Here is a 15,876-nt window from a genome sequence, read left to right on the forward strand (position 1 = left end):
AACCTTGGATATGCAGATGATACCACCCTTATAACAGAAAGCAAAGAAAAACTAAAGAGCCTCTTAATAAAAGTGAAAGAGGAGAGTGAAAATATTGGCTTAAAACTCAACATTAAGAAAACTAAGGTCATGCCATCTGGTTCCATCACTTCGTGGCAAATAGGTGGGGAAACAATGACAGACTATTTTCTTGGGTGACTGCAGCCATGAAATTAAGAGACGCTTGCTCCTTGGAAAAGACGCTATGACCAACCTAGACAGCATAGTAAAAAGCAAAGACATTATTTTCTCAACAAAGGTCCATCTAGTCAAAGCTAGTTTTTCCAGTAGTCATGCATGGATGTGAGAGTTGGACTCTAAAGAAAGCTGAGCACGGAAGAATTGATGCCTTTGTTGGAGAAGACTCCTGAGAGTCCCTTGGACTGCAAGGAGAGCCAACCAGTCCATCCTAAAGGAAATCAGTCCTGAATGTTCATTGGAAGGACTGATGCTGAAGTTGAAATTTCAGTACTTTGGCCACCTGATGCGAAAAACTGACTCATTGGAAAAGACCCTGATGCTGAAGGGAAAGACTGAAGGCAGGAGGAGAAGGAGACCACAAAGGATGAGATGGTTGGATAGCATCACCCACTGGATGGACATGAGTTTGAGCAAGCTCTGGGAGTTGGTGATGGACAGGGCAGGAGGGCGTGCTGCAGACCATGCGGTCGGACACAACTGAGCGCTGGACTGAACTGAACTGAAACCTGCTTCCTACAAGACTGCGTTACACACGCCAGCGCCAGTGAGAAAGCGAAAAAAAAAAAAAAACCAACCAAACAAAAAACCTACCTACAACCCCACGCTCTGTCACTTTGGTACCTAAATCGGGTCCCCGCCTCCCTTCAGCAGGAGAGGGGCGAAAGGGGCGTGTCGGAGCGTGCGGCGCCCACGTGACCGCTGAGAGCCGCCGTCAGCCAAGTCGCGCGATCTGCCGTCATATCAGCTTATGTCGCTAGCCTCTGATTGGCTGGCGGCGCCGGCCGCCCCGAGCGTGAGGTCAGGCTACGCCCTTCCCGACTTGGGGTACTTGGCTGACCGCGGCGATCCCCTAGCTGGAACTGCAGGTGCCCCGGAGCAACCAAGTTGGCGGCTGGGCCCGGGCGGCCGATTCTTTCTAGGTAAGGATGACATTGGGGCTGAGAAAGGAGGCCGAATACACCTCAGCGGAATGCATGAGGAGAGGAAGAAAGGGGGCTGGTGGGTTAGAGAGACTTCGGCAAGACCCAGGAGGTGAAGTTGAGAGCGTGTCTGTCTCTCCCCTTTCTCCCCCATCCCGCTGGCGTTTGTTGACTTCTTCCTGGACATAAGGCCCTGGGCAGGAGCTGGGCCTCTGTCTGCGAAATTTGGCTCAAGGACTCCTGCGCTGACCGTTGGCAGGGACGAGCAGGTAGCTGGCTGGGGGGCTGTGATGGGGCGAGTGCAGGGTGCAGGGCACGCGCGCTGGCCCGGGGCTGGCGGGAGGCGAGTTGCAGCCAGAGACCTCCAGCCTCTGCCTGGCCAGAGCGCCTCTTTCAGGGCACGAGGAGGCTTGGACGTGAAAGAAACAAAACATGAGAATGGACCTGAAGAAGTGTTTGATGTTGGCTATTGCGAAAATCTATTTCAAGGCAAGTTAGTCCACTGAACCCTAGTAAAGCGTTTTGCGACTAATTTCTTTCTGTTCCTGGGGGATTTTTTTTTTCCTTTTTCCTTCAAGAGGCAAAGGAATTAGGTTGAAGAATTGGTGATTATTTGTGCAAGCCCCAGTTATTGTCCTGTAATTAAGATGGCTGTAGAGACCTTGGCTTTCTATTAACACTTTAAAATTATATGCAAAAGTATATGAGCTTGTAAGGTCACTGAGAATTTGAAAATTTAAGGAGCAGAAGAGATAATGATGAAGAAGCAGTAGAACTTGGTTAAAGTCCGTGGATTTTGCAACCAGCCTGAGGGTGATTGAGTCCCAGCCCCAGCATTTGTTTACTTGATCACTCTGGGAATTTTGTGTCCAGATTTCATATAAGAATAATGCTAGTACCTAACTTTTAGGGTGTACCTTGAAAGGGTTAAATGAGTTAATATTTACAGTACCTCGTGTATAGTAAATGTTGATATTAGATATGAGCAATTTTTTAAAATCAAATAACACTTTTTTCTGCCTTAGGTTAGAGTCAGCTGTGGTTCCTGTAACAGTAGTAATTATAGCTCCTGTTTGTTGAGGAGGTTCCACATGTCAGATAATGCCACACCCTATACTTCATCTCTAAATCTTAGAACAGTTCTGTAACCCAACCTAGATTTGCTTTTTCCATTTCATAGATGTGGGTTTGAATATAAACTTCAAAATTGAATTGCAGTTTTGAGATCATAATTGTTAGTGATTTCAAACTTTTTTTGTTCAGTTCAGTTGCTCAGTTGTGTCTGACTCTTTGCAACCCCATGAACCACAGCATGCCAGGCCTCCCTGTCCATCACCAACTCCCAGAGTTCACCCAAACCCACGTCCATTGAGTCAGTGGTGCCATCCAACCATCTCATCCTCTGTCATCCCCTTCTCCTCCTGCCCTCAATCTTTCCCAGCATCAGGGTCTTTTCAAATGAGTCAGCTCTCCACATCAGGTGGCCAAAGTATTGGAGTTTCAGCTTCAGCATCAGTCCCACCAATGAACACCCAGGACTGATCTCCTTCAGAATGGACTGGTTGGATCTCCTTGCAGTCCAAGGGACTCTCAAGAGTCTTTTCCAACACCACGGTTCAAGAACATCAATTCTTCAGTACTCAGCTTTCTTCACAGTCCAACTCTCACATCCATACATGACCACTGGAAAAACCATAGCCTTGACTAGATGGACCTTTGTTGACAAAGTAATGTCTCTGCTTTTGAATATGCTATCTAGGTTAGTCATAACTTTCCTTCCAGGGAGGAAGCATCTTTTAATTTCATGGCTGCAGTCACCATCTGCAGTGATTTTGGAGCCCAGAAAAATAAAGTCAGCCACTGTTTCCACTGTTTGCCCAACTATTTGCCATGAAGTGATGGGACCGGATGCCATGATCTTCATTTTCTGAATGTTGAGCTTTAAGCCAACTTTTTCACTCTACTCTTTCACTTTCATCAAGAGGCTCTTTAGTTCTTCACTTTCTGCCGTAAGGGTGGTGTCATCTGCATATCTGAGGTTATTGATATTTCTCCCAGCAAACTTGATTCCAGCTTGTGCTTCCTCCAGCCCAGCCTTTCTCATGATGTACTCTGCATCTAAGTTAAATAAGCAGGGTGACAATTTACAGCCTTGACATACTCTTTGTCAGAAATTACTGCAATATATTTGTGAATACCTATTTACTACATCCCACACATTCTGGAAACACTTTAAAACAGGTTTCATCTCACAGTATCTCAGCTGCCTCCAGATGGTCTGAGGTACATTTCCTCCTTCCTTCTAGGCACCGGTTTATTATCACAGCAGTTATATACAGGGACTATTCCAATCAATACAACTCGCATGGTGTTCAGTTAAGAGTTTTTTTTAATAGGTAGGGACTGAGTTTATTACAGTTTTTACTTACATCGGATATTAAAAGTTAAATTAAGTTAAAGAATGCTCATGGTTAATGTTTGAGCTATCTTTGGCTGCATGATACTGTTCCAGATACTATACCAAGTCCCCTACGTAGGAACCTCTGAGTTTTGAATTTTCAAAGGTGTGAACGTGCATTCTGCCAGCGTTGGTGAAGTTGCAGCCTCGCCTCCGTCCCCTGTTGCTGACAGTCCTCATCTCTACCCTCTCCCTCCTCCTCCTGCTGTCCCCTCCTCTCTCCAGTAAGGCTTCTTGCCTGTTCACTCGATGCCAGCCCCTGTCTGTATGCCAGCTATTGTACTCTACTACTGTACCTTTCAAGGTATTGTATGGGTAAAATTTAAAATGTTGTAATTTTTGTTTGTTTTTTTGGTGTATTCTTTCTGTGAAAAGCATTATAAACCTATTTCATAACAGTACCATGTAGCTGGTTGTGTTACTGGATACTTTGGCTGACTTTGTTGGACTTAGGAACAGAACTTATTCATATGTAGGGGACTTACTGTATATGGAATTATGGCTGTTTTACATTATAGGTAATATGCAAGACTGGTTCACCAACTCCTACCAACCTTTAAAATGTGTGTGTGCATGTATGCTAATTTGCTTTAGTCATGTCTGACTCTGTGCAACCCTATGGACTTAGCCTGCCGGGCTCCTCTGTCCCTGGGATTCTTCAGGCAAGAATACTGGCGTGGTTGCCATTTCCTTCTCCAGGTGACGTTCCCAACCCAGGGATGGAACCCAGGTCTGCTGCATTGCAGGCAGTTTCTTTACCGTCTGAGCCACCAGGGATGTAGCCTTTAGTGGCATAGCAATATTCTTTTCAGTTGTCAGGTTCTTCTTAAATGTTTGTTTCGGATGTTACTTAATGTACGTGACCTGCTGCTCTGTCCTTTATGGCCTCAGCAACTAGGCTCCTTTTGATCTTCAGATTCATGTCCGCATGTAGTCTACTGCTTTCATCCGGGAGTCCAGATGAGCCACAGCAATTAGACTTAAGATCCAAACTGAGCCCATCATTCCTCGTACCCCCAAAGTTCCTGTTGCACCCAAATGCACTAGCTCCACAATATTCCCTGTTCTGATAACATCATCATCCGTTCAGGCAAGGTAAAAAAATCTCACAATCATCTTAGATATTTTAAAATTGATGTATATTTGATTTACAGAATTGTATTAGTTTCTGATGATTGGTTTTCATATTTTTCTCCATTATGGCTTATAATAGGGTATTGAATATGTTCCCTGTGCTATGTAGTAGGATCTTGTTGTTTATTCTTTCTGTATAATTGTTTGCATTAGACTTCTAAGTCTCTGATGACTATGTCTATTTGTATAGCTGTTGTCTGAGGCCAGGCAGTCATCCTCTCTAGGCTAGTGTACCACACTAGTTAGGAGCAACCAGTCTCCCTGCGTCTCATCAGTATAACACATTCCTAACGCAACCGTTTTTATAAAATACAGGTCTGTTGATACCTCTTCCCTCATCGAAAGTCTTTCGTGTCTCCTCCGTCATGTGCGAGGGAAAGTTCAGTTCCTTAGTGGGGCACCAGATCCAATAGCAAAAGCAGTCTGATACCAGTTTCCTTTTACCAGGTTCATCTTCCACCATTTTTTTCCCCTCTGCTTCACCCTTGTCACGCTCTTAAGCATCCACCTTGCCACATCCCATGAGCCGTGAATGTACCATGGCCTTTCCATGCCTTTGCAGTTGTTATTTCTAATTGAAATAATTACCCTCCCCCTTTTTTTTCCCCTGGTAATGTCCTTCAAAGCCCAAATCAAAGTACCTCACTTCACTTAAAACAGCCTTCTGTTGTAAAAGGAGATAGTTCTGTTGTCTTTTCTAATTTCGTACAGTTTGCATATATGTACCTTTTTTGTAGGGCTTCTGGGTAGCCCTGTGGTAAAGAATCCACTTCCCAGTGCAGGAGATGCAGGTTCAATCCCTGGGTCAGAAAGATACACTGGAGAAAGAAATGGCAACCCACTCCAGTATTCTTGCCTGGGAAATCCCATGGACAGAGGAACTGCAGGCTGCAGTCCATGGGGTCCCAAAGGAGTCGGACACAACTTAGCAACTAAACAACAACAATCTTTATTGTAGCGCTTGAATCGATAGAACAGTTCCTTCCTAGAGCTGCCTTATTTTGAAGATGGATTTAGACTGAATCTTTTTAATCTTTGTATGCTCATCACCTGGTGTAGTTTGAGTGAATTAACAATATATGATGAAGGATTTATGTCAGTTGATTATAAATTTTCTTCCATGTCAATGTGAGAAAAAATGCTTGCAACTCATATCACAAACAAGGGGCTAAATGTCCTAATAAATAAAGAACTTCTGGAATTTTATTTTAAGAGACTGGACACTCAATGGCAATTTTCGGACTCGTTTTTCTTATTGTTGCTGTTGTTCAAAAGTTTTAGTTATAGATGAGGGCTGTTTAGAATACTGGGCACATTTCTCACTACCAACAGTGCAGTGAAAAATGAGAAAATAGATTGTCAGTGACGGAGTCAGTGGTCAGCCCACAAAAGCTGACTGTGAATTTGCTGAACAGTTTATCCAGGATCATGAATATAGACTCAACTTAAGTTTTTCAAAGTTTAAGCATCTGGAACTGGAGCTGGCATACTTTCCTTTCAAAGGGCTAGATAATAAACATTTGTGAGCCATGCTGTGTCTGTTACAGTGACTCAACCTTGACTTTGTAGCATAGAGAAGCAGCTATAGACAATATAATAGACACATGTGGACATAGCTGTGTTTCAACAAAGCTTCTTTACAGAAGCAGGCACTGGATTCAGGCCCTGTGGGACCACAGTTTGCCAACCCCCAAGGGCGGGAAGCCGGCAGCGGGGGTGGTGGGGAATAAATGTATTCTAGTTTTCAGGGTCAAGAATACATCTTTTGTTCCATCAGTGAGAGTTCCGGTCAGTCACAAAAATAGATAGTCTCTGACTGTTATGGTTGTGGTCACAACATAGATCCCTTTAGGGAATTGACCTAAAGGCTCAGCACTGAAGCAAAAGTCTCTGAAATCTGAATCCTTTTAGGAGAAAGATGCCGCTGAAACTTGCGGCCGAAGGAGAAAGCCATTTATCTAAATACCTTTACTATTTGCATGCTAACTATTACCCTGTCTTCTGGCATATAGTGGAGGCAAACACTGAGATGCAGTTAGATCTGGACTCAATGCCGGCCATCAGCCTGGCCTTGGAGAAGTTTTGTGGGCCCCAGTTTCTCTCACTGAGCGTTGGTGTCCCCACGTATAAGATGAAGAGACTGGGCCCTAGTCCAGAGATGACATTGAAGACCCCTTCTGGCTCTAATGATGGCGTTTACAGGATTGCAGTAGCAGCAGGCTTGTGCTTCATATGCTTATGAAGGCAGGAACTTCATATATAGTTTTTCTGAAAAATTTTTGCTTTGAGAAATGTCAACATGGGGAAGTAATTGTTGTTACCTGTTTATCCTTTAGGGGCTAAGATGGATCTTGTACTCAGTATTGCAGATTATTATGTTTTTACACCGTACATATATCCAGCCACATGGCCAGAGGACAACATCTTCCGACAAGCTATCACTCTCCTGATTGTAACAAATCTTGGTGCTCTTATACTGTATTTCTTCTTTGCAACACTGAGTTATTATTTTGTCTATGATCATTTATTAATGAAACACCCACAATTTTTAAAGGTAGGTGGTTTTCTTATCTATTGTTTAATTACTGTTACAGTAAAAATAGCAATGTGATGTATCAATATTTGTGAGATTTTCAGATTAAACTGGTTATAACCTTTAGAGTTTCTAAAACCAGCTCCAAGCGGGATATTTTTGGAAGAACTAGTCTTCTCTCTCGTTTCCTTAATTTAAACAGATAAATAAACTGTACTTTTTCTTTTTAACTGTAAGCCTGGTCTTGCTAAACACATAGACAAGAATTTCTTTGCTGATAGTAATCAATAAATAAATGTATACATTTGTATAATTGTTTTAATATTAAACTGCCACAAGCTGAAATATGCTTTTACTATGTATATAGTTTTTGACTAGGTACTCCAAACTCAGCAGATAGAGACCTGTTTAGTGACTGTTTCAGTTACTTGTATTTGTCAGTCACTACAAAGAGTGAGGGGGAAAATGTAGAGAGGGATGGGGATGGAAGTTAATTATGAAAGAAATTATTATTCTGTAAATAGAGATTTGGAATAAAGATTTTGTAGGAATGGGAAAAGAAGTTTTAGCATTTAAAATATTTGTTGCATTTGCTTCCTGCAAAAGGAATGTTTTTTTACACACCTCTGCCCAAACAGTAACATTTTAGTAGAAGCTGTTTGGAGGTAAGTGCCTTCACATAAAAGAGACGTTCAAAATCCAATCTGGAACAGTTGTGTGCTAGTTTTGTTTACCATGGATTCTGTGCTTTGTAAGTATTGGAAACTTCATTTTCAGAATCAAGTCTCTCGAGAGATTGCGCATTCTGTCCAGTCAATGCCATGGATGAGCATCCCCACGGTTTTACTGTTCCTACTAGAGGTGAGAGGTTACAGCAGACTCTATGACGGCATAGGAGAGTTTCCATATGGTGAGTTTCCATATATGGTGTAAGAGTTTCCGTATATAGTGTAAACTTCAGGCACAGATGGGTTTCTTGAAAGAGTCAAATCTGCCTCTTCTTTTCTTCAAAGTAATTAGAAGTTCTTCGTTTGTTCTTATGTGTGCGTGCTTAGTTGCTTCAGTTGTGTCTGACTCTTTGCGACCATATCGGCTGTAGCCCACCAAGCTTCTCTGTCTATGCGTTTCTCCAGGCAAGAATACTGGAGTGGATTGCTGTGCCCTCCTCCAGGGGATCTTCCCAACCCAGGGATCGAACCCACGTCTCTTACGTTTCCTGCATTGGCAGGCAGGTTCCCACTAGTGCCACCTGGGAAGCCCAGTTTGTTTTCAGTATTCTACTTTAATTTGTTCGTGTCCTGCCACATACGTGCATTTCTTTAATTTCATCTCAACTTTAAAGTCTTTCTTGTAGCTGAGATCGTGCCCAGGAGAAGATTGGCATTGTCAGAGCTGGAGCCTTGAGTTTGTTTCCTAGTACCTATATTGAATTCAAGAATCCTCCCCCCAAAAAGATAAATTTCAAGTGATCAATCCTTATAAAAAAATCAGAAGACAACTTTTTTTAAAAAAACCTATCATCACTTATTTTTTTTTTTAAATCCATCATTATGTATGTCACAAAATTGAAACCCTTGCTCTGCATGCCGGTTTGGACTCTGATTTTTTTTTTCTTGCCAATGTTTATGCCCATATTTTCATGCCAGTTAGTTTTAGAATTACATTGTATAAATATCCATTTAAATAAACTTTATTTAAATGATCCATACTTTTAGGTCTTTAGATTATTTCTTGTTTTTCTGTTATAAACAGTGCTACAGTGACTACAGTTTTGTGAAATTCTGGAATGAATTCATCAAGGTACATTTCTAGTGTCTAGTGTTAGAAAGTAAGAATAATACAGAGTTAAAATTTGTTGTTCATATGTACCAGCTTTAGTTCTAAGCTTTTCACGTGGCATCACTCCATCTTATTCTACATTAATCCTATGAGGTAGGTACTACTATGTGCTCCTTTAGAGGTGAGTAAATTAAGTGTACAGAAGAGTTTCAGTAATTTGCTGAGCTCACTTGATAAGTAAGGGGTGGATCTGGGACTGAAATCCAAGCTTGCTGGCATCAGCACCCCTGCTCTCCTAGTAAAAGTTTAGTTTTCAGAGGAGGGAACAAAAGTCACACACCAGGGTGCTGAATTGGTTCAGCCTTGGAAGGTGGGCTGAGTTGTGAATAAAAGTAAAAGGAGAGAGGTTTGAGTAAAGATACACAGGCAAGACTCTGAAGATGTTGGGAGAATGCTAAGTGAACCAGGCTGGTTAGTACATGAGTAGATGAGGTTAGAAAGATCAGAAGGAGTTGGGTTACAGAGTAAATGCTCATAATACCATGGCTTAAGGTAGTTTGTGGAAAATAAAATTCTAAGCAGAGGAGGTAACATATGTAAAGATGTGTGTTATGAAGATTAATACGAAAGGAAAAATAAATAACAGTATTCTCCAGCATTTAAATAATAAAGATACCATAGCAGTATATTCTTTCTGTTTCGTAAGTATCCTCATAGCTTAATTAAGAAATATTTTATGTAGGACACTTCAGGTTTTTATGAGAGGAAAATGAACAGATCCCAGAGTCAAGGGAAATGGAAGTTGTGATGTATTGAATTAACAAAGCAGATAGTTGGCAGTGTTTGGGTCTAGTATCCTGTTTTGTCTCCTTAGACGGACCTGTCAAAAGTAACCTCTGAACGAACTTGTGGTTGCTGATGGGGAAGGACAGATAGTTAGGGAATTTGGGATCAACATGTACACACTGCTATATTTAAAATGAATAACCAACAAGGATCTACTGTATAGCACAGGGAACTCTGCTCAGTGTTACATGGCAACCTGGATGGGAGGGGAGTTTGGAGGAGAATGGATACATGTATATATATGGCTGAGTCCCTTCACTGCTCACCTGAAACTATCACAACATTGTTCATTGGCTATAACCCAATACAAAGTAAAAAGTTAAAATATATATTACGGGGGACGGGGGCAGGGGCGGTGGGAAGTAAACTGATCCTAGGAGCTGAATCTTGATTCTGCCATATCCTTTTGTCTCTCATAGGCTGGTTTCAGCTCGCTGCTAGTGTCTTGTCCTTTCTCTTCTTCACTGACATGCTGATCTACTGGATTCACAGAGGCCTTCATCATAGACTTGTTTATAAGGTAATAAGCTTGACTCATTTGTAGAGGAAGAGAGAAAATACACATTTCAGCAGTGGATAACTATAAATCCTGTCTCGTTTTCAAGAATTTCCTCTAACTTATTAAATACCTAAGTAGCTTTAGTCATGATAGGTACCAGTTACATTTTGTTTGTATCCTTCTTTATGAATCTGCAAGGGCTGTGCTAAAAATCTTACTGTCTTGGGGATTTTCTAAAGTAATTTGCTAAATTCAACAGGATTTTTTCAGATAGGTCATTTCCCACAGCATGAGCTTGAAAAACTAAGTAGAATGTTGCACTGGCTAAAGTCTGTGGCATTAACATGGTCTTTTCTTCTGTAGCGCTTACACAAACCTCATCATGTCTGGAAGATTCCAACTCCATTTGCGAGTCACGCTTTTCACCCTCTGGACGGCTTCCTTCAGAGTCTGCCTTACCACATATACCCTTTTATCTTCCCGTTACACAAGGTAGTTTATTTAGGCTTGTACATCTTGGTCAATATCTGGACAATTTCCATTCATGATGGTGATTTTCGTGTTCCCCAGCTCTTAAAGCCTTTTATTAATGGCTCGGCTCATCACACAGACCACCATATGCTCTTTGACTATAATTATGGACAGTATTTCACCTTGTGGGATAGAATTGGAGGCTCATTCAGAAATCCCTCCTCCTTTGAGGGGACTGGACCTCTTAATTATGTGAAGAAAATGGCAGAAGAAAAGCACAATAGCCTTGGAGGAAATGGTTATAAAAATGAAGAATTATTCAATGGAGAGTGTACAAAGACTGAGTAGATTATTTCCCAATTATTAAAAAATTTTAATCAAGGAAAAATAATCTACATACGTTACTGCTAGGAGGCATAGCAAGTGAACAGGATCATTTGAAAAATCAGTATTGTGGGTATAGCTGAGGAATGCTCATAATGGTAGATCAAGGGAACATGCCATGTGTACCACTATTTTAACCTCGGGCTCCAAATACTGGATGTTGCTCTAAGGGACAAGTTGTGTCTTTCTAGCCAGCAGATCTGTAATTTGTATAGCCTCAACAGCAGTTTTTTAAAGTAAGAGGATAGATTATTGAGGGGACTGGGCTATGTCCTTTTGCCTTAATTTGTGCATATTCATTAAAGTAAAATTCATTGTGCTTAATGATATCAAGACTAAACGGCATAACAAAGAAGTACTAATATGAAGATGATTCCTCATATCAGGAATGATTAAGTATTTGGTACAGTAAGTTCCCCACGTAAAAACAAGTTCGGTTCCGAGAGCCGCGTTCGTAAGTCAAATTTGTTTATAAGTCCAACAAAATTAGCTCATCTACCCAACCAACACAATTGGCTATATAGTACTGTTCTGTAATAGATTTATAAGACTTTTCACACAAATAACATGTAAACACAAAAAATAAACATCTTTACTTGTATAGTACAGTACCTTGAAAAGTACAGTAATATAGTATAGCAGATGGCTCATGGGCTGTCATCGACTGAACAGGCGAGGAGAGTAATACTAACTCAAGGAGGTGGGAGATGGAAGAGCTCCACATCATCAGCAATAGGGGATACCAGCTAAATCACCACTGCTTTTCTGCTTGCTTCAGACATCCTGGGCTTGAAATAAAAATACCATACTCTACAGCACTGTACAGTAAAGTACACGAAAGCGCAGCCACTTGTACAGGGTGCGCGCATGTGACAGTGTACACTATGTGAGCTTACCTGATGGGACATGTGAGCGCGTGTCCTCATCTTTGAAGGTTAGAAACGTGAAGTTTTGTATGTAGGGGACTTACTGTGTTGATATGATAACTTGTGCTTTGTTCAAGTAGAAACATAGGTTTGAAAAAAATCATAATGTATTATCAGCTCAGTAACCTGATTAATAGCAGGTGTTAAAAGATTATTGTCTTTCCAAACATGAAAAACTTACTCTCTGGCGACATCGTCAACTATTATGTTTTACTGATGAACAGATACATTGGGATTTTAGAAAACATTATTGCTACCTTGATTTAATCCAGATCCGGGATTTAAACTTTTGATGGTTATTGTTTTCAATTGTTATTTAATAGGTATAAAATGACGTGACTCTGAATATATGTAGAAAGGGAAATTTGATGCCCAGGTAATGTATTTAACGCTACTGGTGTTTTTAATTAAATTGATGCACTGCACTTTTGATATGTTTCAAACTTACAATCCTGTGATCTCTATAAAAGGAAATAATTGCCAAATGTTTTAGGCCTATCACTGAAGATTAGTTTAGAAATCTTATTTCGACACCCTCCTGTTTCTTTACTTCTTCCCACTCCCTCTGTGAAAAGATTTAACAGATAACTTTCATTAAGAAATGTCATGTGTTGTAATATAAGTATGTTGAGAAAACATGTTTGCAAAGGTATTCTCTAATCTATTTATGTAAACAGTGAAAGTTGATTATGACTTATTAAAGTGTATCAGTTAAATATTATAAAAGCATAAAATATTCTTTGTACAAATTTATATCAATGTGAAACCTCAAAGTGATGTGAATTGTCAAAACTTTAGAATATATCCAAATGCTTGCTATCAAGGGGAGAGAAAAGGGAGTGCCACTTTCTTTTTATATTTCATATCTTTTATTAGATCTTTTAGGGAGAAGGCAATGGCACCCCACTCCAGTACTCTTGCCTGGAAAATTCCATGGACGGGGGAGCCTGGTGGGCTTCAGTCCATGGGGTCGCGAAGAGTTGGACATGACTGAGTAACTTCACTTTCACTTTTCACTTTCCCGCATTGGAGAAGGAAATGGCAACCCACTCCAGTGTTCTTGCCTGGAGAATCCCAGGGACAGCGGAGCCTGGTGGGCTGCCGTCTATAGGGTCGCACAGAGTCGTCTATAGGGTCGCACAGAGTCGGACACGACTGAAGTGAGTTAGCAGCAGCAGCAGCAGCAACAAGACACCAGTCAAAAAATTTAATGCTTTGGATCCAGAAGAAAATGTTTGGTTTTTTCCTTTCTGTTTAAGTTATTGTTACAGTGTTGCTTAAGCATACCAGTATACCATTTAGTATTTTGTAACTGGTCAGTGCATCTAAATGCTTTTCACTAATCCCCATAGTCCCTGTTTTCCTCTCTGCCTGAGGAAAAAAAAGGAATTAAGAAGTAAACCTTGTTTCCTGAAATGATGAAAGCTAATATTTATTGAGCTTTTATTCTTGATCAGGTAAAAGTCCTTGAAGTAAGGACACTGGAACCCAGCTGGTAACTTTCCTGAGATTATTTCTCTTCTCATGTAAAGTCCAGCATGGGTGTTTCTGGTTGGTGAACAGATTTCCAAGTTACCTGAGACCCAGGCTCCTTCCATCTCTGGGCTCTGCTATTCACCCAGTTTACAAAGTTTTCTCTGTTGAAGGAGCCAGCAGGGGAAGAGGGTAGAGTGCCCATGTTGCTTTGGACGAAACTTAATCATGTGGCCCATCTTACTGGAAAGGATTCTGGGGAATGTGTCCAGCTGTGTTCCTGGGAGGACAGGGTCAACAGTTGTTGACCAGCTAGCCATTCTGCCATGTCCATATAATTTATTTTCCTCTTTTTGTGGGTCCCAATAAAGGTATTGAGGAAATGAGTGAACTCAAAATTATTTCAGGTTATCCATTCACTGGATGTCTTAGTGCTCTTAATTCCATAACTTCAATTATGAGTGTTAAACTTTCCTCTAGATTCTTAATACTGTGTAGCTAATAGAAAAGAAAGAATATAATTTATGAGGGAAGTTTCCTCAGAGATCTTAGTAGTTAAACTAGTCTCTGCCCTGCCTGCTCTCTCAAGTTCTGACCTTATGAAGCAGCATTATGTTAAGTAGAACAAACAGTGGTTTTTGTGCATAGTCGCCACATCGTGCTGTTTTCTTTTAGAGGCTTTCAGAAATTGCTCGTGGAAGTGAGGATCTAAATTCCCTCCCACATGAATATTAAGTGAAAGACTAGCCTTTGAAACTTTTTGTGGTTATAAGATAGAAAATCAATGGACTTCCTTGGTGGTCCAGTGGTTTCAGTTCATTTCAGTTGCTCAGTTGTGTCTGACTCTTTGCCACCCCATGAATCACAGCATGCCAGGCCTCCCTGTCCATCACCAGCTCCCCAAGTTCACTCAAACTCATGTCCATCGAGTTGGTGATGCCATCCAGCCATCTCATCCTCTGTTGTCCCCTTCTCCTCCTGCCCCCAATCCCTCCCAGCATCAGGGTCTTTACCAATGAGTCAACTCTTCGCATGAGGTGGCCAAAGTATTGGAGTTTCAGCTTCAGCATCAGTCCTTCCAATGAACACCCAGGACTGATCTTTAGAATGGACTGGTTGGATCTCCTTGCAGTCCAAGGGACTCTCTAGAGTTTTCTCCAACACCACAGTTCAGAAGCATCAATTCTTCGGCGCTCAGCTTTCTTCACAGTCCAACTCTCACATCCATACATGACCACTGGAAAAACCATAGCCTTGACTAGACGGACCTTAGTCGGCAAAGTAATGTCACTGCTTTTGAATATGCTATCTAGGTTGGTCATAACTTTCCTTCCAAGGAGTAAGTGTCTTCTAATTTCATGGCTGCAATCACCATTTGCAGTGATTTTGGAGCACGAGAAAATAAAGTCTGACACTGTTTCCACTGTTTCCCCATCTATTTGCCATGAAGTGATGGGACCGGATGCCATGATCTTCATTTTCTGAATGTTGAGCTTTAAGCCAACTTTTTCACTCTCCTGTTCACCTTCAAGAGGCTCTTTAGTTCCTCTTCACTTTCCGCCATAAGGGTGGTGTCATCTGCATATCTGAGGTTATTGATATTTCTGCCAGCAATCTTGATTCCAGTTTGTGCTGCTTCCAGCCCGGTGTTTCTCATGATGTACTCTGCATGTAAGTTAAATAAGCAGGGTGACAATATACAGCCTTGACGTACTCCTTTTCCTATTTGGAACTACTCTGTTGTTCCATGTCCAGTTCTAACTGTTGCTTCCTGACCTGCATATAGGTTTCTCAAGAGGCAGGTCAGATGGTCTGGTATCCCCATCTCTTTCAGAATTTGCCACAGTTTATTGTGGTCCACATAGTCAAAGGCTTTGTCATAGTCAATGAAGCAGAAGTAGATGTTTTTCTGGAACTCTTGCTTTTTCAATGATCCAGCAGATGTTGGCAATTTGATCTCTGGTTCCTCTGCCTTTTCTAAAACCGACTTGAACATCTGGAAGTTCACAGTTAATGTACGCTGAAGCCTGGCTTGGAGAATTTTGAGCATTACTTTACTAGCATGTGAGATGAGTGCAATTGTGTGGTAATTTGAGCATTCTTTGGCATTGCCTTTCTTAGGGATTGGAATGAAAACTGACCTTTCCAGTCCTGTAGCCACTGCTGAGTTTTCCAAATTTGCTGGCATATTGAGTGCAGCACTTTCACAGCAT

The 15,876-nt window shown here is 41.3% G+C and overlaps 1 protein-coding gene across 2 annotated transcripts; it reads left to right on the forward strand.

Annotated features, from left to right (window-relative positions):
* The first annotated feature begins 923 nt into the window (after positions 1-923).
* SC5D (sterol-C5-desaturase) lies at positions 924-12,916 on the forward strand. 2 transcript variants are annotated; one of them, XM_069554211.1, is made up of 6 exons: positions 1,030-1,160; positions 1,351-1,429; positions 7,089-7,306; positions 8,063-8,195; positions 10,330-10,430; positions 10,773-12,916. In XM_069554211.1, exons 3-6 carry the CDS (start codon positions 7,097-7,099, stop codon positions 11,226-11,228), a joined length of 900 nt encoding a protein of 299 aa, XP_069410312.1. In that variant the 5' UTR covers positions 1,030-1,160; positions 1,351-1,429; positions 7,089-7,096; the 3' UTR covers positions 11,229-12,916. The 2 variants fall into 2 exon arrangements, with proteins under 2 accessions (XP_069410311.1, XP_069410312.1); XM_069554210.1 differs by lacking the exon at positions 1,351-1,429 and having other exon boundaries at positions 924-1,160.
* Positions 12,917-15,876: the final 2,960 nt, after the last annotated feature.

Source organism: Ovis canadensis, chromosome 15 (genome assembly GCF_042477335.2).
Source record: "Ovis canadensis isolate MfBH-ARS-UI-01 breed Bighorn chromosome 15, ARS-UI_OviCan_v2, whole genome shotgun sequence".
Lineage (NCBI taxonomy): Eukaryota > Metazoa > Chordata > Mammalia > Artiodactyla > Bovidae > Ovis > Ovis canadensis.